The sequence below is a fragment of the Neodiprion virginianus genome, chromosome 3 (assembly GCF_021901495.1).
Source record: "Neodiprion virginianus isolate iyNeoVirg1 chromosome 3, iyNeoVirg1.1, whole genome shotgun sequence".
Taxonomy (NCBI): Eukaryota; Metazoa; Arthropoda; class Insecta; order Hymenoptera; family Diprionidae; genus Neodiprion; species Neodiprion virginianus.
Genome location: NC_060879.1, coordinates 28,642,283 through 28,668,289, shown reverse-complemented (window position 1 = coordinate 28,668,289; position 26,007 = coordinate 28,642,283). Strand labels below are relative to the sequence as shown.

At 38.9% G+C, this 26,007-nt stretch overlaps 4 protein-coding genes across 11 annotated transcripts in view; 2 read left to right on the top strand and 2 right to left on the bottom strand.

The window, feature by feature from the left end:
* The first annotated feature begins 220 nt into the window (after positions 1-220).
* LOC124299778 (transmembrane protein 14C) lies at positions 221-1,733 on the top strand. Its single transcript, XM_046753136.1, has 3 exons — positions 221-622; positions 1,149-1,338; positions 1,439-1,733. The coding sequence occupies exons 1-3, from the start codon at positions 547-549 to the stop codon at positions 1,506-1,508; spliced, it is 336 nt and encodes a 111-aa protein (XP_046609092.1). The 5' UTR covers positions 221-546; the 3' UTR covers positions 1,509-1,733.
* LOC124299767 (clavesin-2) lies at positions 1,485-11,065 on the bottom strand. 3 transcript variants are annotated; one of them, XM_046753119.1, is made up of 6 exons: positions 10,506-11,065; positions 10,312-10,414; positions 3,967-4,363; positions 3,475-3,785; positions 3,269-3,362; positions 1,485-3,115 (listed from the first exon to the last, which is right to left on the bottom strand). In XM_046753119.1, exons 3-6 carry the CDS (start codon positions 4,358-4,360, stop codon positions 2,961-2,963), a joined length of 954 nt encoding a protein of 317 aa, XP_046609075.1. In that variant the 5' UTR covers positions 4,361-4,363; positions 10,312-10,414; positions 10,506-11,065; the 3' UTR covers positions 1,485-2,960. The 3 variants fall into 3 exon arrangements, with proteins under 3 accessions (XP_046609075.1, XP_046609078.1, XP_046609076.1); XM_046753122.1 differs by lacking the exons at positions 10,312-10,414; positions 10,506-11,065 and adding an exon at positions 5,859-6,063; XM_046753120.1 differs by lacking the exons at positions 10,312-10,414; positions 10,506-11,065 and adding an exon at positions 5,382-5,642.
* A 4,401-nt stretch (positions 11,066-15,466) lies between these two features.
* LOC124299740 (rhophilin-2) overlaps positions 15,467-26,007 on the bottom strand; it is a 50,646-nt gene continuing 40,105 nt past the window's right edge. For 5 of the 6 annotated variants that reach the window (XM_046753069.1, XM_046753070.1, XM_046753066.1 and 2 more), the window contains 9 exons: positions 23,133-23,208; positions 20,880-20,957; positions 19,801-20,184; positions 19,200-19,298; positions 18,830-19,100; positions 18,522-18,716; positions 17,495-17,724; positions 17,212-17,364; positions 15,467-17,132 (listed from right to left, as the gene is read on the bottom strand). In XM_046753069.1, the coding sequence (XP_046609025.1) occupies positions 16,932-17,132; positions 17,212-17,364; positions 17,495-17,724; positions 18,522-18,716; positions 18,830-19,100; positions 19,200-19,298; positions 19,801-20,184; positions 20,880-20,957; positions 23,133-23,208 (1,687 nt within the window). In that variant the 3' untranslated portion in view covers positions 15,467-16,931. Of the gene's footprint in view, positions 17,133-17,211; positions 17,365-17,480; positions 17,725-18,521; positions 18,717-18,829; positions 19,101-19,199; positions 19,299-19,800; positions 20,185-20,879; positions 20,958-23,132; positions 23,209-26,007 lie in introns of those variants that run through there. The other variant, XM_046753071.1, reaches the window with a different exon arrangement.
* Positions 20,086-22,908, top strand: LOC124299756 (protein tilB-like). Its single transcript, XM_046753097.1, has 5 exons — positions 20,086-20,218; positions 21,219-21,567; positions 21,651-21,936; positions 22,035-22,303; positions 22,383-22,908. The coding sequence occupies exons 2-5, from the start codon at positions 21,239-21,241 to the stop codon at positions 22,831-22,833; spliced, it is 1,335 nt and encodes a 444-aa protein (XP_046609053.1). The 5' UTR covers positions 20,086-20,218; positions 21,219-21,238; the 3' UTR covers positions 22,834-22,908.

The window sequence follows — 26,007 nt, the reverse complement described above, 5'->3', positions numbered from 1 at the left end:
ATGGCCTGCTAATATTTCTTCTCCGTGAACCGGACGCTACCACTTCCACAACCGTATCTCCCATTTTGTGGTGCCATCTAACACAATATAGGTTCTTGGAATTAACTATCCGAGTGCATCGTCGGTAAGAGCATAACAGTAACCGATTTTAGAGTACTCCACCGTGCTTAGCATCATCGAGGCAGTGGATGTTTATAATTTGTTCAAATTCGACCAGTTCAAATCATGATCTTCAGAAAGGTGTTTCGTATCATCCCTTGCTTTTCTGTTGTTAAATACTTGCAGGGATACGGATCAGTTACCGACAAGTGATTACCGACCTATCGTGTCAGAGGACTGTACGTTATCAGTGTTACGAAAAAGTGAGCGTGAACTCTCCTAGACTACTCTGTCATCATGCATCGTGATTTCGAATCCAGCCGATAGTGTCCGGTCTTATCACATCAATTATTACCAGCTCAATTCGAGATTAAAGTATTGCGTGACAGGCAGGCGGTTTGGGCCCTCACGTAACGTTAAGGAATCGCTTGAAATTATTCATTAAAAATGCCTTTGGATATTCCCGGGTTTGCGTATGCCGCTACTGTTGCTGCGGGTGGCATACTGGGTTATGTTAAATCTAGTGAGTATGTTTTAACTTCCTTATTCGGAAATTCCTATGCGGTCAGACTTATTTTTTGCACTCTCACGTTAGTTTGTTTTCGGCCTCTTGATATCAATTGATACATCTTTTGAGCATGGCAAATCTAATAATGAATCATGGGTTACAATCATCAAATATTACAATAATTTTGTTTTGATCTTGTTCGTACATCGTCATTTCTCAATTGTTTAGTAGAGTATGTGCAATCATTTCTTGTGTCATCGATTTTCGTACACTTTCGTTGACCCGATATGTATCTACAGCTTGATCACATTCACGATTCGTTACCCATGATATCTGTCTTATCTTCATTGTTTCAAACTTGGCAGCTTTCATAAGGCACCTTATCTATAACGTCTGACTCCATCGTAGGACATCGAGGATTTAAAGTATCTCGTTATTTGTTCATTTCAAATTTTAATTTTCATTTTAACTCACATCGATTGCAGCTAATTGGTTTCTACGAAATTCAGATCGATATAATTCTTAAAATTTATTTCCACAGATTCAATACCGTCATTGGGTGCTGGACTTTTGTTTGGTTCACTGTTGGGTTTCGGAGCATACCAAACTACACAGGATCCAAACAATTATGGGATGTTGTTGGGTACAAGCGCAGCTCTCGGCGGCATAATGGGCTACCGATTCTATAATTCTGGAAAAGTTATGCCTGCTGGTGTGATTACCGTCATAAGGTAATAGGTGCATTCATATTTGGTAGGAATGTTAAGGTTTATTACATATCAGATTATGTTGATATTGGATTTTACCATCAATTTAATGAAATTCTTCTAGCACTGCAATGGTGGTCAGGCTTTTGGTACGGCATTTTTCACCGTCATTAACAGGAACAAAGCACCAATGAATATTTTGACTTGTATAATTTAATCCATATTAATTTGCACAAGTAATTCAAAGGTGCAGCCGCATTACTGTGCAACTTTACACTCTGGGTATATGGTGATTGTTGTGTATGATTTTGTACTCGATAGTTTTATACGTAGATTGCACTCAACATTAATCACAGTGATACGTAGTGTGATCTCGTTGTAATTTTATCAAAAGAATAAATAAAATTTCTCGATTATTATTCATTGTATTTTAATCTCATTTTATTATGCACTCCCTGTAGTACTTTGAGATGAACTCCTAGATTAAACTATATGACGCTGACTTTATTGAAAGCTACCCAATCCATTCATCAAATAATCTGAACACTTTTCAGATGAATCAGGTCAACCTACATCATGAGTAACAAACGAATTCCTCTATTTAAGGAAACGATAACAATTTGCTATACAAATATATGCTTAACTCTTCTGTTATTGATACTTTAATGTGACTGGGATGTCTCTTCACCCTTCGCTGAAAAATAAATTGAATTAGACATCTTCGCATTCCGTTTGAATGAAATTTTCCGTATTGCATGAAATCTTTCGTAGAAAGAAATGATAAAAAATTTTAAATGATCTAAATAAATTTTCCCTTATAATTTTATTCACTTTATTCCGAGTACAATTTTCAGTGATTTACGGGATACTTATCACACTCATCATTTTCCATCACCATCAGGTGAAAGTAGATATACGTCTTACATTTTACGATGCACGATGAACATTCAACTACCGAATTTCTATCAAGGTACGAGCCGATTCACCAATTACGATTAATCAATCGGTTATAACGCAAAGTCACCGCGTAATGTTTTGACGCGATGTGCCGAAATCTCCAAGTATCAAACTTTCTAATTTATTCTGCAGCAAGTAACGACTTACGTATTAAAATTGTCAAATACTGTAAGTCATGTAAGGGTTACATTTCGAAACGTTATGTAAAACTAAATATATTTATATATTTATAGCTTATTTTTAATCGTATATAAATTATTTCTAAGGTGCTCTGTTAGAGACTCGTGAAAACATTTGTAGGTAACTGAATCCACCGGCAGGGCAACATAATTGCTATTGTCTGCTAACATACATATCCCGTATAGATAATCTAATAGTAACTTAAAATAAAATTAACGCATAGCGTACTTAATGAATAAAACAGACATGGTTGTCATATGTACAAATTGATAATCGTCAATGAGTAACGACGGAGACCACAATACTAAGAATATATTAATTGGAATGGAATATTTCAACCCAATTATTTGTGACTCATCAATAGAGAATTAGGCTTATTGTTTTTAAGGCGGTGAAGACATGTGTAACGTTATATATGTATAACTAATTGAACTTAATAATTCGGCGTTAACGGTTCTGCCGCAATAACATCAATATTTACACCCAACTGAAACGCTCAATTTTGAGCATTAGTCTACTTCCAGCTTCCGGAATGAGCCAGATATACCACCCAACCCATCACTCGTAGTTGACGTGCAGTTATCTTTCGAAGAGAGCTCAATGTACATGTCATCCAGGGCTTTGAGCTCGTCCCGTTTTGCGTGCAGCGTTGTTTTGAAAGTTGCTGAATACCGAGAATAAGACACGTTACTGTTGCAAACTGTTACGTTACGCAGAAGGTATATACCTCAGCTTCCGTGTGAAAGTTACAAAGAGACTGTTGCACGAACAAGACGGATAAATAAATGCTTGTATAAAGATGAATACTATTACTCACCAATCATTTCCGCCATCGGAATTTCACCTCCGTATTCTTTTGGCAGGATCTTTGGATCGACTGCTAGTTTCAGCTCATCCAGATTTTTGTGCACCTACAAGAGACGGAATAAGAGAAAGGTTAATTAAATCCAGCGCCATCCTGGTCAACTACCATTTCCCCCTTCGTTACAAATTTCTCCAACGATTGTTCGCAGTCTCACTTACCAGAACGCGTCCTTTAAGCTTGTCGTTGAGAAGCGAGACTGCAAATTCAATGATCTTTGTGGCATAGCTGGGAATGTTAATGAAATGAGTTTCCTTGTGCCGCATTGGTGTGCTGTTTTGAATGCACCTCAGCATATTCCTTATATCCGTTAACGACCACGCACTAAGATGGCCCATTGTCAGTCCAGACTCGTCGTTCACATGGCTATACCCGTGAACCTGATTTTCCTCTTCATCCATCAAAGTTTCGACCACTAAACTGTGCGCCCGAGCCATTTGAGCCGATGTGAACTTGTATGGATCGAATCGTCCTGAAGCCAATATTAAATGCATCGTTATAATTTCCCCAATATCAAGTTAAACAGCACCTAGAATACTATTCGATTAGGTGTAGTGTATTATGAACAAGACGATAACACGCCGGTTTCATATATCGTATGCTGTCGAGGTGAGGGTAAGAAATGAATTTTTGGGCATTCAAAAGCTTCTTACCGGCACAAGATAAGATAACTTGGCGACCAAGACGATCCCTCTGAGGAAGAGGAACCAGATAACCGCTGTCTATGATGGCTTCCATAGCAGGGTCCTTGATGTCCAAATTTTGAAACCAGTTCGGGTACAGTTGTCTGATGGTTAGGTATCGTTCGAGCATGTCCTGGGCCAGAGGAACGCTGAATTTTTTTGTTCTAAGAAATCTGAGCAGAAAGACTGCGTCTGTTCGGCAGTTTTTGATTTTAGGATGCTTGAGTATCCAGTGCCTAAGCTGCGAGAGGGCATGTTCACGGGTTTTCTCATCTTCTCTGAGTTCTACCCTTGCGGCCGTCTGGGTTTCTGGACTTAATCCGCACTCATAACCCTCTACTTGGTGTTGACCTCCCATACCCATTACCTGAAACAAAATGTCAAGTTACAATTTTTATGCAGCCAGTGATCAACGGTAGAACGGTTTTCGTAAGAGGAAAGTGGAAATAGGTTGCTTTCACTCGGCAAATATAACATAATCATTCTTGCTTGATTAATGTAAAATTTCTCCACCGGGAGTCGTGAAAATGTAACGATAAGTACAAGGGTAAAATGCATAAGTACGTTCCACGTAACAAATCGTATAAACTTGAATCGATGGCGAGCATATTGTTCACGAACTATGACCACGTTCAAGCAAACTTTCGATTCCTATATTATACATATACATTACATAGTACTTTACGCAACAAAAAAATTATTACGTTAATAGTTGGCGATTTTTCATATAAGGAGGCCTTGAGAGGGAGTACCGTCGCGGACTTGTTCCGAATTCTCAAAGCGAACGAAAACAAAACTTGTAACGAATTTCGTATGGAAACTTGGTGCCTGCTATTTCATAATCATCTCCTAACACATTACAAAAGCATATTCGTGACTGCGTTAACCAATAAGCGATCTAAAGAAAATGAAAGTGAACACACGTATAATGAGTCCGACGCTCATTGATGTGTGCGGCAATCAACTTTCTATTTGAATATTCTACCTGACACTAAATTATCCCGGAAATCATATAAATCGTTAAATGCATATCAGTCTAACAGGACTGGCATCAATTAAATTTATGGTTAAATACTTTATCGTTAATATTTCATTTTATAGATCAACGGCCTGTTATCCAATCAAACGTACGATCAAATGAATAGAATGAATTCAAGTACCAAATTTACCAGCAAATCTTCAGGAACTCAAAATATGTGTCTAATTGTACAGCTGAAAAGAAAAATAATTAAAACATTACGAAGTAAGCTGAGGTGACCAAATTGTAGAAAAAATGTCAACTGAACCAAAACGAGAAAATCCAAGTACATGAAACTGCCATGTTACCGTTGAACTCTTCAAATGATTTCTAATATTTGAAGAAAAAGAAGATTATTATTACTCACTGCCGACTGGGAGAGGGCGCTTCGTAAGGAAGGAATTATTATAAACCGATTTTCAATTCACAAAGTGTTTTCGTTTCCACTGCAGGTCGGGGTTAACAAATGTTTGAAACGCAAAATTAATTCGAAGGTTTAAACGCACAACCGTCACAGGTCTTGTTCACCGATCGCACTGACTAACTCCAAGAGAAGGACACTCGACGGAGCTAGACCGAAACGGACTGAGGTGTTGATCGTCGTATGCCCAAAACCGAAATAGTCCGGTCACTACGATTTCCCTCCAATTTAACTCCACGGGCAGCAACGTAGCCGCGTCTGGATTCGGTTGTCCCTCACCTAAATTTCGGTATTTCACTTTAGTTTCCCCCCAAACACCTGGAAAACTTATTAGTTCACGCCCACGGCTATACTAGGGGAATCTTCGTACGATTACATCCTAAATCTAATTACTCGGAACGCTATACGAATTTTGAAAGTTACCTAGCCGCTTCTGCAGCAACGAGCCTACAGTACATGTATCGCCTGCAGGATCCGTATTCAACTTTGCTCAAGCAGCAGATCCCTGGACGAAGATTCACTTTCTTCTCCTAGCCTTCGTCTATTTTACTTTCACTCGAACCGCGGGGGTGACCCTCAACCGCACCAACGAATAACAAGGCCATTTTTTCTCCCCGTCATAGAGAAACACGTTGAAAACGGTGAAATTGCCGGTCTTCAAATTTTATTCAATGAGTAAAATTAACTTTCCGGACAAACTCTGATTCGACTCATACGACGTTTGAAGTGAAAATTATTGCGTAGAACGTGGCTTGTAATTCCGACAGAAACAGGTCAAAGTTCCTCAAATGAGCCGACGCATGTCATTGTGTATTGTAGTTATTGCAACACAATTCTAGCTTCGTATTGATGGTTGGTACTGCTATTATGGTGTGACTTATGAGCACTGTGATGTCGTAATCGTGACATTCAAAAATTAACTCTCTTAAATTATAATTCCGTCTCAGCTCGATCTGACGGATTGCGAAATGATTTTAACAAATCATCAATACTGCATACACTTTTTATAGACGTTCTCTCGCAACGAAAACGAGCATTGCTGTGTGAACGTAGGCACAGGTCTTACTCTAAAGAGCAGACTGCATGAATTTGAATAGCTGTGCTCATTTTTCTCCGTCGATCTGCTAATGAAATACAGTCAAGATTGACATAACTCTGTACAAACAAATTTTGATTAACATTTCCTGAACGTGACTCGTGCGGGTGCTATGAATAAGGCACAGACACATTCACATGGGATTGGAGACAATTTTATTCGAAGAACATCAAAGAGCCGAAGGCATATCGTTTCGATAACAAACCAATATTTTTTCAAGGAAAATTTTTAACGACCTGTTGTTTCATTGAATTTTGTCGATTTCGAAATACGAAAATTAAGATGGTTATTTCCTTGAGATACCCAAGTGATTGTAAGTCCCGACTATAAATATGACTAATTGCTAATTTATCACTAACCGATTTTAAAGTAATTCCGGGATAGATTCGGCACTGTGTTTCTACCCTGCTGCCTCGATCTTAAATTACACAAATGCCGTGATTCGTTTTGATAACAACCAATTGAATATTATTGTCTTCACATTAAACATGGACGAAGAAATAAAACAATATCACGGATGCGCACGTACTACATCTATTCGTCGAATATAAATTAGGAAAAATTCACCATTTTCATTTAAGATATAGATAAAAAAAAAAAGAAAATACTGATAGCTCGTATACTTGAAAAACACACCTCTCGAAGTTGGACTGTTCCACGGTAGTTTGTGCGTCAAATGTAACAACAACAGCGTAGATTTTTCCTGAATATTTTTCGCAGCTCATGCAACCAATTTGCAAGTAAGGTAACAAACGCAATTTAAAACATCAATATAGTATTGAAACAACACTTTTTCCATCCATGGACCTACCCACTGGTTGATTGTTTGGTTAATTTATTGTAGAGAGTCAACAAGATTTACCATTCATATAGTCATAGATACTTTTTTCTACATAAATAGTTTATTATTCAATTCCGTGGGACATGCATGCGAATTGAAAAAAAAAAAAAAACTACGATTACCTGGGAAATACCCTGCAGCTGATGTGTACTCGAAGTGCGTACACTCGTGTACTTAAAAATTAGCGGTCCTTAGGTTTGCTAATGGCGTTATACCCTAGCATTCATAAGGATTTCCTCGTAAATTGAACGCTTGCTCTTGAAGTAAATATGCATAATTCAACAGGCATGCGAATTGTTATGCTAAAATATTGGCTGCTAGCGTTAATGTGGCAATGAGGCGTTGGCCGCGTAGAGTCTGTTCGGAATTTTAATAAGTAATCTTCAAAGTAATAAACCAAAGCTCGCATCCGTCAAAACCCAAGAAAAACGATGACTGGAGCTGACATCGACACACGACTGTTTTCAGGTGGCTGCTTAAAAATATGCGATAATAAAGTCGCAAGATAGAAGTACAGACTCCGATTTTGCCAAGCAATTTCATGCGGTACGTTTCTTCGTTGATTAAATATTATGAGCTTGTCAAAAGTTCCTTGAAAGAAAACTGGTTATGAGGGTAGGCACAAAAGATGTTGAAACGTACACGACGATATTTGAGTGCACGAGAGAACAATTGGTCGACGCGGACGTATCGATGAAAGGGTTACTTAGACAAGTATATGAAAGTTGAGAAGCTTTCGTTGATGAGGGCTTGAGTAAATAATGCTTTTTCCTCCTTGTACTTTACCAATTCTAATTGATATGCGGATTATCAAGGTGTTTTATTTCAAAACATCAATCCATTTGATAATGAGTCACGCGTACTGCGCCTCCACAAATGCATTTTAACCCTACTGAAAATAATCATGTGTTAAATTATAAAACGTTATGATTGAAATTCACGTATAATTTATTGCATGACTTGTTTTGTAAAAAATCACATTATAAATTACAACAGCACGAATCATCCGATATATTAGATCAAAAATCGTATAAGGATTACACAGCTTACTATATCATTTTTATACCGGATATACCCAATTTACCACTAGTTGATAGCTGCGTTATCGTTTGAAAATTGTGGCACATCAACTTCGGATCTAGCCAATGGATCTAACAATTCTAAACAAGATAGGTAATAGCAGAAATGGAAACGAGGCCAGTCTCATTGAGCTGGTCATTCTAGTGCTCACATTATTACATACGCGTATGTTCCTTGACTGGGCAAAACCAGGGCAAAGATTATGAAATTCTTGTTCTAACTCTCAGGAGAGGTTCAATAAACTCAACTATGTAGAATTACAAAACTGTTTACTTTTGATAATTTATACCTGTATTTATCTACAGCGTGCGAACGCATACCTGCCATGAACCATCCGTATCATTGTACACACGTACTCATTTTCAGTTGAAGGTATTCGACACAAGGACGTTTAACTTAGCGATTCCTGTCCGTGAAGATGGTGTTTACTTTTCAATCGACACGATGCGCTTTGCTAAATTAAACATTTCAAATTTACTGCTTACTAACGTAAGACAAACGGAGAATGACTATTGAGAATTGACGGTACGGCGTTGTAAAATGATCTCATGCTCACTGAAGAAATTTGAATAATTCAAAAGAATTGCTCAGTTTTTTTTTGTCTCGTCTTTGTTGAACATTTAATATAATTCCGCTGAATAATCAAAAAGCTATGAAGCCATCAAAATTATGTCCGAAAGCAAAAGCAGCAATAAATTGTGTTTACTCTGTGCTTTGTTAAAATTTTTCATTATTTAGCCGTGATGAATTTTGCTCACGGCATGCATATCAGTAAATATCTGAACCATCAATGATATCCAAATGCAAGTTTGATTAAATCAAATTTTTCTCCGAATCCGCAAACAACGATATGCATTTTCTGGCCACCGTATGGGAGTGATGTTGACCACTGGCAGGCACAATGATTAATGTTCATGTTTTCGGATGTTCTCGAACGATCAAATGCAGCTGAATTTTCAAATTGTATCGACCGCAAGAAGGTATCACTAATGCTTGTTATACATGTGAACCCTCACGTCTTTAATGGGTGTTAATAGCTTAAAAATGACAGCTGTCCGTGTTCAACCTGTTCTTCCATACTCGTCACATAATGCCCTAATGCCTCATTTCCCATGCAGGTTTTGTGATGGTTTAAATCATACAAGTTTTCGTTGGAGCAAAATTTATCATCAGCTCTGATCTATGGTGGAATCATTGAGAAATTGCTCGCGAACGTGATACAGCGATGAAAGATTTCTTGCCCGCTTAACTCATGTTACGGACGGTACGTATAAATTCCGGCGACCTACTTCTGAATTTACGAGCATTGCAACATTATTAGTTCCAAAAATTGCAAAATGTCACCGAGTAGTTCTTGCGCATGCATTCGTGTAAAATGACATTGTTAATTACCATCTACGCCTGTGGTCGTATTTGGGCAACGTAGGCTTTTGGTTTCTGAATACCTATAACACGGCGTCGCTGTTAAGGTACCTAATTGGTTTGATAATTAAGCAGAACAGAAGTCAAAGTGAAAGGTCGTTAGTTGCTGGCACGAGTGTAAATAAATGCCACTGAAAGTACAGTTTCCTATTATTTACCGGTATCACCGTTTTCGGTACGGCGACTTACGCAAAGATTTGAAACAAGAGAGGGTTGATTCACAATTTATACAACGATATTCCATCGGGTGTCGAAGCGTGCGTACGCATATTCGGTTCAAAATGCATATCGAAAGCAGCGGGATTTAAATTCGAATAATTTAAAAGGCATTGAAGCATTGTGGTAAAGCACCGGGATTATCATAAAGAGAAAAGCGAATGGTTGGGAGGATAAGAGACGTGTGTGCGGGCAGAAAGTAATGGCAGGTATAGACTCACCGAAAGGTTCAGTTTGCCAAAACACTTGGTCCAATCACGAGGGTTGTACTAGTTGCGGTGCAGTGGTATTCCTCGAAATCTTCACCGCATGACTGGTATACCCCTGTTCGAACATACAACAATTAGTTGACAGTATTGTCGAGGCCGATGTAATTCTCTCCAGAGCGTACGCGCATGCGTTGCAGACGACTCACCTTTCTCCCTGGAGAGTATTCAACGTCGAGACCGATGCCTCGGAGTTCCTCTCAGCTCTGAGAACACCGGTATCCTCTCGGGCGATCATATTCCGTTCTAACCAGAGATACACGGTAAAAAGTTTTCCTCCACGAAGTGAAAGGAGAACGATGATGGGATCAGCGGTGGTCAAGACTAGGGCCAAGTCCAAAAGCCCTTTGCCGATCTTGGAACGAACGTATCCATAGGATAGAAGCGTATACATGATGTCAAAGAACTCTATGTTCCCAGGCTAGATTTTGTTCGTAGAGGCACGTCTCTCTCTCAGCTCAGGTTTCGTAACTATTTCGTAACACTAGACACCGATTGGGTCACTGCAGCTTCGTATCCTTATTCGAACTGTTGGATTAACACTTGACTACTGCTGGTCGGTCAAAGTCCCATACATTTATCTTACAGTCAGATCAATCAGTCGTTTCTTAAATGACCTTTTCGCAATGATGTATTTCTACCTCACGATTCTTTGGCTTTGGTAAATTTTGCTTGCTTCGATACCAATCATCCTACTGCAATTAAGCTCTCTGTTGATCAGGTCTTTCGGCATTCTAAAATTATACAGGACGATAAAAAAAGTAAAATTTCATTTAGCAATCACTTATTATACAGTCGGTCATGAATGCTGCGTCCACTCTAGCGGACGCGACAACTGCAAGCACCGCAGGTTTCAGTAGATGGAAGGTGGTACTGGCACCACGACTTTCACCAGTATTTGAGCTGGTTTGTGGTTGCACCATCGGCTGGGATTTCAACTTGTAGCTTCGGGCTGGACTGCAGGAGGATTTCGTCCGTTTTAGGGTGTTCAATATGCTTTTCAAAATAGCGTATACCCGTATACGACATATGAAGGAGTCTTGTGAAGCGGAATAATGTTCAATAAGAAATATCATGCGAAGCATATTGTATGCAGCTGTTAGCCTAGAGGCATACAAGTAAGTGAACTACAAAGTTTAATTTCCTCAAGTATAAATTGTAAAATTGTGTTTCTCGTAGTTTGCACAATAGCTGAAACGGTCGGTGACTCAAGCTGTAATTTGCTTCTTCGATTTAAGGCCGATTTCAAACTGCTGTGAGCACGTTGTTCATCAGCACATGCTCAGCGCTCGCTTTCACCATGTCGACTGTAAGAACTCTGGTATTATTTTCAACGCTCGCCTTTAAACGATCGTGGTTATATAATTGATATTAATACCTACCTAATAAACGCAGTGTTGCTAACCGCAGGAGAAATGATATCATTCGAAAAGCGGAAATATAAGATTGACATATCTTCCGGAACTAGTAGGACATTTGAGTGTCGCTACCTACAGTTACTTTCTATACGTGATAAATGCCGTTTAACTAGTTACGCAATCCCTGACTAATGAATATAACGGTTGATCACGGGATTGAAGTAAGTATTCCGTAACCGATTATTCAAATCGAACCATCTGTGATCAGTACCTTAGGTTTCAAGGCGAAGTACGAACTGATATAATTATTGGATTGATAAATTCGCTTATCGCAGGTGCCTCTAAATCGCACTTCTGGAAGCCGCTGTCTAAAAATAAGATATGAATTACATTTTCGTCAAGTGAAAGGCTTGTGCTGCATGTATAATGCGTAGTTAAAATATTAATGTAACCGTTAGTGGTATGGAAATAGTATAAAGCGATGGTATGTTATGAGGATAAGGAAGGTATAGAGGTAATTTAACTCGAAAAACGCCAAAGTAGCCGGTGGCAATAAATTCCGATAGCAACGAGACTGTCATTAACAAAATTAATCTGGAAAATTATTGATGGAGCTATGTCCCGTATCAATTTTCCGATTCCTTTTTACTGCGTTTTCTTCATATGCAGCCCGACAGAACATGTCTGACATAGAATTATTGCATAATTTCGAAGGATTCGAAAACTTCACTCACTGCGACCGTTAAACAGACCGATCTGTGTGTTACTGTGTGGCATAAAGGCTATATTTAGACTTGTGCACTCCGACGACCACTTTCTCCGATGACCCTAAAAACCGAGAACGGATCTGAAAGAAAGTGCATCGCCCTGCACCAACGGTGAGGGTCTCCGAGCACGTACAATGAATACCACGGTGCACAGCAGTTTGTATATGTATACGTTGGGATATCCGTCTTGCTCGTGAGATTTCACAATTTTACATGTATACAGGTAGAATATAATAGTTACAGTTCCGAGGAATTTCATTTTGTTTGCACTGGCTGGCAGATTTATTGATATAGCCTACCGTGGACCCTAGTACGGATAATTTAACATCTGTTTGCAAAATAGACGAGGGTAAACTGGTGGCATTGACGTCTGGCGTTGCAGGAAACCTGCACGTTCAAAATATTAATCGTTCATTTAGTTACGTCGCAGTGTCATTTCAGTGAGCTGAGTGACCACCAAACTAACATTCCTACACACGCGAACGAAACCGCGTCGTAATCTTCGGTGTTCCATGACCGTGAATTAGCCACGATTTATAATATCACTTTTGAACTCGATGTGTATAACGATACCTTTAATGGCAAAAATTGTTTCACACACCGACAGAATTTTTATTAATCAATCCATAATTGCGGTTTCGAAAAAATATTGTGTAAGGTATTGAAAAATACGTGACATAACTACGATCAAAACGAATCACTTGTTCGATTTATCTACCATATAATCAAAATTCCGTTTGAGTCAAACGAACGTGGAAAACTGTTTACAGAAATTGAGTATACCTTATTCCTATAGCCGTCTACAGTAATACGTTGCTATCACTGATCGATCATACGATACTTTTGACAAAGAATTTGACTTTCCCTCTCGAATATTTAATGCTTTTATGAACAACAGAGAAAGAGTTTGTTGAATTTACCAAATGTGGTGGATAAAAAATTTTTGCAATAAAAAAAAAGAAATAAGTATTATTTGATTAGGCAAAAAAAGTTAAAACAATAATTCGTATCATCACGTAGAACCACATTCATGTCAATCGACTAGACACTTCTACCGCCAAAATACAATGCTCCAGTTTCTTTTACTTTAAAGAACAATAGTAAAAAAACAACTCTCAATAACAAAATTGCGCTTAAGCTTAACAATCTGGAGCTTTCGAGATAGATTTCTTCAGTTCGAATAAAATCGTGAAATTATTACGTAATTTTTCTCTTATAAAATTAGCGAATTATGGAGATTCGTCACATACGCCGACAGTGCTTCGCAACTTCAGGTAGTAAAATTGCGTCACATAGTGCGATATTCCGTGAAAAAGTTTATTCTGTACTTTTTATGAGCATCTAACTAAATTTATTGTGTCGCGTACCATAAAAGAAAAAACTATGTATACACGGATCGTGTTCATTGCATAAGTGTTCCGAAGGCTTGTGGTCGGTATCAATGCCTTTATTGGTATTCATTAGGATTTTCCACGCGTGTACGTTTGTACTTCCACCAGAGATTTTTCAATATCGTGGCACTATCGATCACTGATTACCGTGTCGACGACCTAATGCATTTCACAAGGTTGTTCTATACGCGCAACGTACTTACAATTAGAATTGATAGGTAATATTAACATTTGCAATCGATTCGAATTAATTGATTAACGGGCATCGTGACATCGGATACAAATGGGATTTTGAATGCGCTACGTGCCACTTCAACCGTCCCATGCAAAATATATCGTATATCAACTGACATAACATATTATGTAATTTGATTTTCTTCGAAGGAATCAATTTCCATTATACGATGTATCGTTAACTGGTAAATAAGTTCTTCCAAAACCAGGTCTGGGCTGAATTACTAATAAGCAATTTGGTCGATCATTCTTAATTCAATAACAATCGATCAAAGATCAGACTTACCATTAGATCTCTGTAAGGTTTAAAATTTCCGGGATCGAATCAGCTGGTTATAGCTATACGATATGGTTGAAAGAATGGATAAATTTTGGGAACTCATACCTCGACAGTCAATCATCTAATTCTATTCGGGTTTCTTCTAGACAAAAATATGTAGAACAAGCTTCATTCTTTAAGATTAAAATCAATGAATAGAAATTATCGTTAACGTCAACCGTTTTTCTCTGTGCCATGTTTTGCGGTCCTCACATGTTTCGGAAACGACTTATAATTGGTTTCCTCGAATTCGCCCATTTTTCCAGCAGTCTATATATAGCTATACTCGTATTATATACATTCGCTTAAGGAATATAAATTTCATTTAAGACTTCAAAACAAATCGTAACCAGCCATACTTGATGTTAGATGATTTAAAAAAATTTATGACGACCCTTTCATTTCCTGGAGCATATTAATTTTATGATGTTTTTATTCGTTATGTAATTATTTTGTATTTCAATTTTCTGTTACCTGTTTAACAGATGAGGTCGGCATTTTGTACGTAAAATTGTACAGAAATTTCAATGAATTCTAGATGATCTGAACAAGTGTTTCGTTCTTGAGATTCAATGAAAATTTATCCAGTGTCCTTTCAAAAAAGACAAAATCGATCAAATAAAAGACGAGTAAAAATTACTCATTCGAGCCTGTTTTAACCGAAAACGAAATTCGGAAAATGAAAAGAATCTTTTTACGCGAAAAATGGCATGAATACGAAAGTATTAAAAAGCGTCCACGAATATTAAAGAAGTGAAATGAAAATCGATAATTTTAGTATTACGTTAATCTATTTCCGTACTTGTCCTCATACTTACGTAGGCATATTCAGTTTTCGCCTTTACCGGTTCAGCAGATTACAAAATATGATCCGCAGTCGATTACAAAGCGACGAAATATTCTGTTCATCGGTAATGAGATACAACATCAGAGTCACGGTAATAGGATTACTCTGATACTGTGGTACCGATGCTAACGGTATTACGGCGCATGTGAATTTGATTATTCAAGTTTAGAAAAATATGTATAAAGAATAACCGGTGAATTTGATATGCCTTTAATATATTCTTTATCGCTCAATAATCAATAACAGTATACAACGAAAGATATTTATATTATCTTGTTACCGTACAGGATAGTCTGAAAAATTATCATAAACATTTTACAACCACAAAGTCCTCAGACCATCCTGTTACCTGCAACGGATTCCTGAAATACAATCGGTATATATAACACCTAATGTAGACGGTATATAACTACAAATTATGATATAATATATTCAAGTATGTACATTGCGAACTGTACTAGACGATTAATTAAATTGTACAATCCTTAATTGTTTATAATATTTGATGTCTGGAAGGGGCATTTAGTGGTTCGAAATCTCCGGGTTATCGAAACAATGAAAAAACGTGACCAAAACAGTTAGGTCAGATAATGACAAATACCAAGTACGACTTGTGGCAGGGAATATTCAAAAACGTTCACTCCAAAGTCCGGTAGATTTGGCGAAAAACCTGTAATAAGTTTTGAGGAAGTAGAGAAATTTGAACTTATAAACATTATACTCAACTCTTTCTCGGTTTAGGATCCCAGTTTGGTGTTATTATATTTATGTATGCATTCAACGACCTTGGCCATTTGATCTCGATTTGACGAGAAAGGTGTGGATGCAGTCTCACGTTATAATAACAATGTCTAACTAACTACAACGTCCCTTCCATAGTTAGAGATTCTTATCACCCCATGAAATTTGTATGGCAAATATATATAAACATTACTCTAACGCTATATTACACTGTTCATATATGTTATGCAAATTGCTTTACATTGTAATGTATAAATTATTATTAAACATTTTTTTACTTCTATGATGAGCTTCTCAAGATACTTATGGTATAAGCATCTTTATGACATACGATTCTTATCATACAATTAATGATTTTATACAAATCTGTAATACAATAGTTATTCATCGCGATAACCATTTATATATATTGAGAAAAAGTTAAATGAATCTTTTCCTCCGACAAGATTGTGATTTTCCCGATCAATAGTATGAAAAAAAATTGGCCCACACCGTCTGCGCGATTTAGTTTTTTTTTTTTTTTTTTTTTTTTATTTTTAAGATTAATTACATAAGTTTTCTTCATTAATTTTGTCTTTTTTTTCAAATACAGAAAAAAGAAATCCTAATTTCACCATATTACTCGTATGTAGATAAACAAATTATTTAAGAAAATAAAAGCGTGCGATTGCCAAGAAAAGTCTGTCAATTAATCTTATCACGAGAGCGAAAACTCGTCTACGACGCTATTCATCAGCGAAGCTGCAATAATTGCAGAGCAAAGCAGGGGCGGGCAATAAATGACGGCGAAGAATTCGGTATACCCTTATATGATCAGATCTACTCACTTGCAGTGTATAAATAGAAGCTTCTGCAGAGTGGCGTCTCGCAAATCTGATTCTCTAAATTCGTCAGACAATTTTGTAGAGTGATGTAAGATCATCTCAGTATGACATTGTCAAATGTGAGGTCTCTGCTGTCCCGTTGACTGCCAGATTTTTTGAAAGGATTCCAAGGGAGCCTCCTAGCGACGTGAGCAGTCGTTACTGATCCTGCAGGACTCGGTTGTCCTGAAGAAACACCCGACGAACTGCTGGCGGAGACGCTACCTTTGTCGTGACGGTTCGATTTCACTGGTTTCTGTGAGGAGGGTTATAAAAATGTCTTTAACGCGCTACCGTCGCATCATCGTTATAGTGAGAAGTGTAAGCCAACTTACTTTCAGATAATTTCTATCCATCGGAGTGACAAGTTTCAAACTGATGGAATCCCCACATTGCTTTATCAGACGCACAACTTGATCATGAGAAGCCCATTTGACGTCCTTGTCTCCGATACTAACGATGAAGTCACCTTCTTTCATTCCACCCAACTGGAATCATTATTATTCATTGGACATATTGCTTTCGATTCCTATCGAGTTTACACGGAGACCAAATAATTATCATTTTGCTTCGGTAAATTGACGAAGTCTAAAGTGAGACATACGTCCATCCACTTACGTCGGCCAAGGAGTTGTGATCGACCGCAGCCACGATAACTGGAGCGTCACCGCGAACGCTGAAACCGAATCCTTCGCCCCCAGGACCTCTCTGAAGCTGAACCAATCTTGGCGCCGTCCAGTGTCTCTTTGCGGAAAATATTGCAACAGGACCAAGGGATCTGAATAAATCGTCGACACCGTGCTGACCGAAGTCTGGATGGGTCAGACTCAACTGAAACTTTGTGGATGCTGGAAAAATGTTTAAATTGTAATGACTGAAGAGAGGAATAAAACGAATAGGTAGACGAGCAAAAGTATTTAATTTTTAGAGACTCGAAAAACCTGGCAAAATGCTTTTTGGTGCTGTACAATGTATGAGCATTGTATGTTTATTGTTCATTTTACTTGCAAACAGAAAGAAGGTGTAGAATTGCCTATGAAATTTTGGCTTGAACACCGTTTTTCAACTATCAATAAACATGGAATAAACCAACTTTTGACTGCCATACATCAGACGGACGTGTTTTCAGTGCAATAAGCTCAAATTTTTATTAATGCTTCTTTAAAAAAAGCAAAGATCTTTGTCTGTGAGTACCAATAAATACCTCACTCCTAACGATTCGTGATAAAATCTCCCATACTTATTTACACAGTATGTGCAAAGATGGCGAGCAGGGATTTTTTAGGCAACCTTTCAAAATGAGTGTAAATCATGATTCAGATTAGTCCGTCCGTTTTGCGATAAAAAAAATTATAGATAAAGGTTAAATGCCTATCGGATTGTCCATTATCGTTACCTGCTCACTGTGTGCAAACTGCAGTCTGACTACCTGAGTAATACGAACCACATAATCATGGCAGCATTTATTTCGCTGTGTTACGAAAATTGCGCAATCTTATACTCGTGATGAGTCGGTGACAACTATACCTGATATCATTGCACAAGCTGGTGGGTTACAAACAATGTAAAACGCGGTGCGCAACTTGTTGCACGAGAAAAATGATCTCGTCTAACGCTAGAGCGAATATTAAATTTCAGGACTCACCTAGAATGTGAGGAGGATCGAGGAGTTCCCGGAAATCATCCTCGTCGCCAACCCGATTGTATTCTTCGAAGGTGGCGTCCTGCGCCCTCTTCAAAACCCTCGCCAACGCTTGTTTGCCCTTCAATTCGCGGCACATTCGTTGCAGCCTTTGACTCTCTTCGTGAAGTATTTGAGCCTCTCTCAAATGTGCTCTACCTGCAGGTAAAATCGTGAATTTATATCGTCGTAAAATTCAGATCTATTCAAAATCTGATGTGTGCTGGCGTGTTTCGCCAATTTCTCTCTTTTTTTTTCACGAAAAATCTTACTCAAAAGCTTGCGTTCCTGTTCGTCCTTCGGCACAGTTGTGTCTATCTGAGTTTTACCATCACTTTCCTGAATGTGCTCGAGGACGAGCCTCGTCTCTACACGCATTTCGGAGACTGGTCGCTCCAGAAGCCCAACGGCACAATGCTTGTGAGCCATCGCTAAGTGGTGTTCACGTTTGACAAGAATCAACGATACCCATGACTCGGGGACGTAGTCGCGTACCGGTTCACGCGAAATGAGGGAATGAACATCTGCGTAAACCGCTGCTACCTGAAACCAGAAGCATTTATGAACGTGCAAGCACCGTCACTTTTCACGCACGTAGTACAATATTTACAGAGTATAATCACACTAGCGAGAAACCATTACCTGCGCAGCCTCTTGAGCAAGGTCCAAAGATATATCGATATCCCTGCTATCTCTTGACTGCAATTCCAATTTTTCAAAAAGACATTCCCTCGCTTGAGCCTGGAATAAGAGAAATTCAGATGCTTCAGAGGCGTTCTTTTCGGGCAAAAGCCTGATTGCATGAATCGTGATTTCCCGATGTAACGATATGCGACTTTCGGCATACGCCCGATTCAGAGAGAGAGGAAAGGGACCGAAGAAAAAAGAAAACCAAGTCACACGCACGCGCCGTCGAGCAATGACGTCTAGAGTGGATAATAGGAATATGTTAATTTACAACGAAATCTGCCGTATGACTAGACAGCGTCATTGTGAACAACACGCCCTCTGACATATAAAGTATAATAAGGTATAGACGCCTTGATTTATGCTAATCGACTAATTCCACATGCGCTTGAACGGGTGTCTCATTCTAAAGTGAAATTACGAACAGTCATTGTATTGTAATACATAAATACATACATGCATACATAGGTACCTATATATGTTCTGTACTGAAATGAAATTCGGAGTCAAGGATTCAGTTTTCATTGTTTTTTTCACAAGCACAAACAAATATTACCAGCATCAACTGAACGAGCATCTCCAGCATCTCTGGACCCAAATCCATGCTCGGAGCGTTGGTAAAGTTTTCGTGGATGTACCTAAAGGTACCAGCGGCTCGGAGGAAGGAGTCGACCGCCTGGTCGAGTCCCCGAGCTGTTCGTCTGTCCTGTCTGGCACCCAGCTGCGTATAAAGAGCACCAGCGTTGAAGAGAACCGAAGCTTTTTCGAACGCCACTGTTCGCTGACAGCTAGGAACTCCCGTCAAAGAGTCGAACCATTCGAAATATATTCCCAAGCTTCGATCCGGTGGAAAAAATCTTCTCTCGATGAAGTAAAGCTGGTTATAGTAGCGGAGAAGCAACGCTATTCCTGGCGTGTCGCGAGTCGGCGTCCTCATGGCCTAGAATCGAAGGACATTTTCAGTATGCGGTGATGTAGGTACACTTTTAGTTTCTTTTTTCGGAAGGGAGATCTTTTGTATTGATTATTTTTTGCAACTGTACTATATACGGTTCACGCTGATTGACTGCATTATCGCGTGGGTCGACTGAGTAATGTAATGTTTGAGGTCAGCGAGCAGCACACAACTGTGACGTTTCTCTTGTAATATCGGTAGCATAAAATAAATCAGATGGTTCGTTTTATGCGCTGATCGTTCAAGTTGATGGTACATTATTCGGTAGGTTCGTTTGGAAAAAAATCGTGAATAGCATCAAGGATGGATTTGCAAAATGAAAAATATTTCAATTCAGAATCCCTTGGGCCACGATCAGTAAACCCTGGTGATATACACACAGAGACGACTGAAAATACTGATTGTACTTTATGCCGTCGATAATTCACAGGATTTACCGCGTCCCTCTTCGTTTATAGGCAGCAATCTCAAGTGCTCTTTGGTATACGTGATTTTTCTGGAGAAAGCTTCGACAAGCGACAAGTACGACGGTGTGCCAGTAGTAAATTACATGACCGTTTAAGAAGTGTCGCAATCGATGGAATTTCGTTTGAATTCTTGTGAAATCGTTCTGAAGCCATTCCATTTGATGATTTGGCAACGATTTCAGCAATGAATTCTATATTTTGACAATTTCATACCTGTCTAGTATCCATGAGGTCTGCAATCGCTTCTTCGTAATGGCTGCCATCCTCACTGTAGTGCTCTAAAATAAAATCCTAGAAAAGAAAGGTTGTTTTAGAAATAACGAATCCGTGATTATAAAGAATCGTATTTCTAGATATACATCTTCAGAAGTATTTTTGTCTAGAAAGGTTGCTATTAGTCAAAACGAATGTATTGGATTGGCCTTGTTTCAGAGAAAATTTAATGTCGACCTGGAGAACGAATTGGCTAAGACACCCCTAGTTGCTACTCGATATGTTAAATCGATATTTCGTTACCAACGTCAACTAGTACATACCTAACCACAATTGTAGGAAGACAAACTTGGGCGAATATGGTGCGAATCACGATAGAACTTATACGAAAACGTTCCGAACACAATGAGGGAGAAATTGCAAGCCTTGAGGAAATAACACTGCACCAGGAAGACATTGAAAAAATCGAACACATAGATAGGTGGTGCAGAAACTTGAAAATTCTACTCCTGCAGTACAATCTAATATCCAAAATCGAAAACCTGGGTATGCTAAAGAAATTGGAGTACCTTAATCTGGCGTTGAACAACATCGAAGTAATAGAAAATTTGGAGGGATTAGAAAGTCTTAAAAAGTTAGATTTAACAGTAAACTTTATCGGGGATCTTCGAGGCATCAAGTCACTGAGGTAAAATTGCTTCAAGATCGACGTGACTCTGTAATTAACGCGGATAGTGTTGGTCCAAGTTTTGATTCAGTGATATTTCCCAGAGAGAACGAGCACCTGGAGTCATTGATATTAACGGGAAATCCTTTCACGGATTACGAGGGTTACCGTGAGTATGTCGTAGCGACACTGCCACAGTTGAAGGAACTCGATATGGCCGAGATATCGAGGTCGGAGAGGATTATAGCCCTTCAGAGATACGCCGAGGCTTCCGACGACGTTCTCAGAGGGTACTGGAACTACGCGAAGATCCGTAAGGAGCAAATTCTACGTCATCAGAGAAGCGAATCGGTCAGAATTAGCGAACTCAATGAAGATGGAACGGAAAAGGTAGGTGTGCCTAACGGTAAGTCGTAGTTCGAATATAATGAAAAGGATCCTTTAAAGATCTCGCGACGCGTTAAACATCGCATGACCACTTTATGTAGGGCGGTGAGGATGACGAGGAACGTAGCGAAAAATTTTGGAAGAGCACAAGCTCGCACACTCCTGAGGACCGCATTGCCATTGCAAGAGAGAACAGGAGAAACAGGGAAAAGAGAGAGAGGAAAGATGACGAGGCTAAAAAGCCGAAATACGTTCCGAAATTGTTCAACTCGGACGGACGGCCATTCAACATAAATCAGCCCAAAGTACCATTTCGTTTGGACGATGAAAGTGACCGCGACAAAATCATTCTAGACATAGCTGTTTACAAGTAAGCTAACAGGTATAGTTGATACGTAGGCTTACGAGTCGATGAAAATTTATAAACTTTGTGACGTATGTGACTGCAGGCATTTGGATACTTCCTTTTTGGACGTCGATGTTCAGCCTGGCTACGTCAGAGTGACCATCAAAGGCAAAATATTACAACTGACCCTGTCCAGTGAAGTTTTGACCGAGAAAAGTACAGTTCAAAGATCTCAAACGACAGGGCATTTGGTGGTGACAATGCCGCGTTTAAATCCATTAAAACTAATTGCGAAGCCAGAGGACAAAGCCAAGAAGTCAACGGAAAGCAAACCCATCAAATCAGTAAAGGCCCAGTCCGCCTCAACGAGACGGGAATTTTTAGAGATTGGCCCCGAGAAAGATGACCTCGACTACACGAGAATAGTGGATAACAACAAGAAGCATCAAGAAAAAAACAAGTTGTTGGAAAGGCACAAAGATGTTTGTCGGCCTGAGGAGAAAATACCATCGAACGATTTCGTGGATAATCCTGATGTTCCCCCACTAATGTAACCTTGTTTTTAAACTCGGTGTTGAGAAAACCGTGAAATATTGACACATGCAAACACGCACTTGTAAACAATAAAGTATAGAATTAAATCGCATAGCCTGTAATTTGAGTATTGTACGAGCTGTGACATTCCTTTCCCTGTTTTTCCTTTCTTTTCATTTCCTCTGAAGTTCCTACATCTTTATACAAAAGCTTAACGCTATTTTTGACAGCACTAACCAGGTAATTTGACGACATTAGTAGCTAAAATAGCGGCAAAATGAAGAACGGGAAAGTAAAATATTTCAAGGTAAATACTCACTTTAAACGGCTCTCGAAAGTCAATATCTTTGGTCTCCTTCAGGCCCAACGGTATCATGGGCATTACAGGTTCCTCGCTGTAATAAAATTTATATTAAGATGAAGTTTAATGCTCTGATAGGAATGTGCTTAAGGATAATAACAATCAACCGGGAATTTGTAAATCGTGAATCAGTGCTGTTCACCTGTAGCAATACACCTCGCAATACACTAATTCGTTTCTGACACGTTGCTGGATTGAAGTACGTATTCATACGAAAAGCGAGAATCGAACTGTTGCAAAATATCGAAACGCACGAACAAAATTTTTAACTTTTCATCGAGAAACGTTTGTCGTAATTATGCGAAGATGAATTCAATTTTTTGGTTCAAGAATTACGACATTATACATATATCCTCTCGTCGATATACCAAGTTATTACCTCCGACGAGACCTCGCATCTTTTTTACTCACAAGCAGAACGGTAAATTAAGTCGTGAATACTTGAAGAGATGACAAGATCAGAGAGTAAACGCGGGTACTTATTATCGCAAGCTGCCTTCTAGCTACGGCCAGATACGAAAAAGTTCTCATCATTAGGTTTTCAGCAATTTAATGATACACCCTTCACGAACCGTGAATAAAATTTAGTAGTAAGTACGCCTAAATTGTGGTTACAAGCAACATTCGTATGTGAATATATGATGTACGCTGCACGTACGAACGTGTAGCTCGATTGAAATCTTTATTCCTTCTGTTACAGCGCAGCCGGTGTGCGAGACTCAAGCCGAACATAAATAACTAATAGGATGGTCTCATTTGCTCTTACGAATACGCAATCAATTACAATTTCTTGTCTATTCCCGTTATAAAATAATAATAATTAGCAGCCTACCGCACTGTACACTACATAGACTGTGATACCCGTGACTTCCTCCGTGATGGTTGAAAAGATACAGTTTTCAAAACAGCTCAATCCCTAATGGATCACCAGAAGAACCCGGCCGAGGTAACGGTATCGGCTAGTAATGAAGAAGGCAAGTATTTAAATCTTTTATAAATACGTAGCAAGTACTGCTCGCTCGACAGCCATAGATTATATTATTTAATTGTAACCAAAGTTATCAATTTTACGGTTGTCTGTCGAAAGAACCCGAGCAACTTGAATTCCCCGCGGGAAATGCGTAAAGATCTAGCATAGAACCGCGGAATATGCATAATTTCATTCCTAAGGCATGTAATTAGTTCATTTCATTAAGGTATGCGACATTTATTCCTTCCTTTTCTAACGCATCTCCCGTGCAAAGTTTTTGACGTAAGTGGTCAACCTGCAATCTTATATACCTACTTCAGTCAAGGCAACTAGATCTTCGGATATACGGGGGCAATGCTCGGCGGCGTATTCGCAAGGATGTTAAATGAAGGATCAAGGATCGCGTAGAGATTAAAGCAAATCAATCCCCGCGATCTTGGTAAAATATTCCGATGATGGTATCGTCCATGATTCATGTGGCTAGGTCAGGGAATCTTGCACTCCGGGCGATTAAAACTCATTAATTACAAAGTGTCAACAATGCTCTGTAACACAGCTCGCATCATTTCTCATTTTGTGTTATTTGTATTTTCCTACAGTTCCCCGCCCAGATACACAGGTCAAGATTCATAATAATAACACCGCGAAAAATTGTTATGTAATATTGTATAATTCTCGTAAGACAAGGTGGATGACTAGGCTGTTTATTACTTGTTAGTTATGCATGCAAAAGTTATTTGTTGTTTTGTACAAGAGTCAGTTGCAAATTATACTGCATCAAAACATCCGGTTGACGTGAATCTTTTCCGTAATTCACATGTAACATCAACAATTACATCAAATCCTGCCAATTTTGACACGTACTATAAAACGAAGTTTAAGATGAAGATGAGTTCGAATGGATTTATTGTGTGAATGTTTAGCCAAAATGACACAAAAACTTTACATGATTATTATTTCCTTCCACTTTCTACCACGCATAGTTAGGCGTAGGAGGATTCTTAAACTAACTTATCGCCTCCGTAGTCATCGCGTCATACCGGGATACAATAAAGCGTTCATTCCGAGTTGATTCGCTGAGATGAAAGTCTGACATGTTTTCGTGGCCTGGTTCCTCCGGTCAAAAGGCAGCCAGCCGGCCGTCAATGAAATCTTTGCTTTGAATCATATATTTAAATTTCACCTTTCAGTTGAGCTTGTATAAACAACTGCTCGAAATTTCTTAGAGAGATCTCGGACTCGCTTCAAGGCCTCATTCAAATACTCCTCCATTTAACGTGATTTCATCAATTCTGATACAATTAACTTCACTTTGGTCCAGTCTCATTTATCATGTCATTAACTTCGCTTGAATTTTAAAGTTCACCGAACTGCAGTTATACCCTAAAGATGGAAATTCAAATTCAAATCATAAAGAAATCGCATTAGAAAATTTGGTATCTGTTTTCATTCCGGAAGCAAAACTTGGTGGGGAATGATCAATGATCGTAGTGCAGTCGTACCGCTGAACAATTAACTCGTGTAAAAAACAAACAAGCCTGCATCACGATTACGTCTTGCGATCACTATCACGATGTCCAACATAGCCGAGAGTCTGCATAACATTCCTGTAGTGGGACTAGCGAATGCTTTCTTATACACGCTCCAACGGGCTGTTTAATTGCTCCCCTCATTGACCTCAAAAATTACGGGCAACTCGCGTCCTTGAGACGGCTGAGTTGTTCCGGCGCATTTAAATTCTGGTCTCTTTCAGATTCGTGCGGATTGTCGGATGTTTGTGAAATTTCTGAAACACTCTGTGGTACATTTATTTCAATGCGTTAGTCGGAGCACGTATAATAAATTATCGCAGCTAGCCTCACG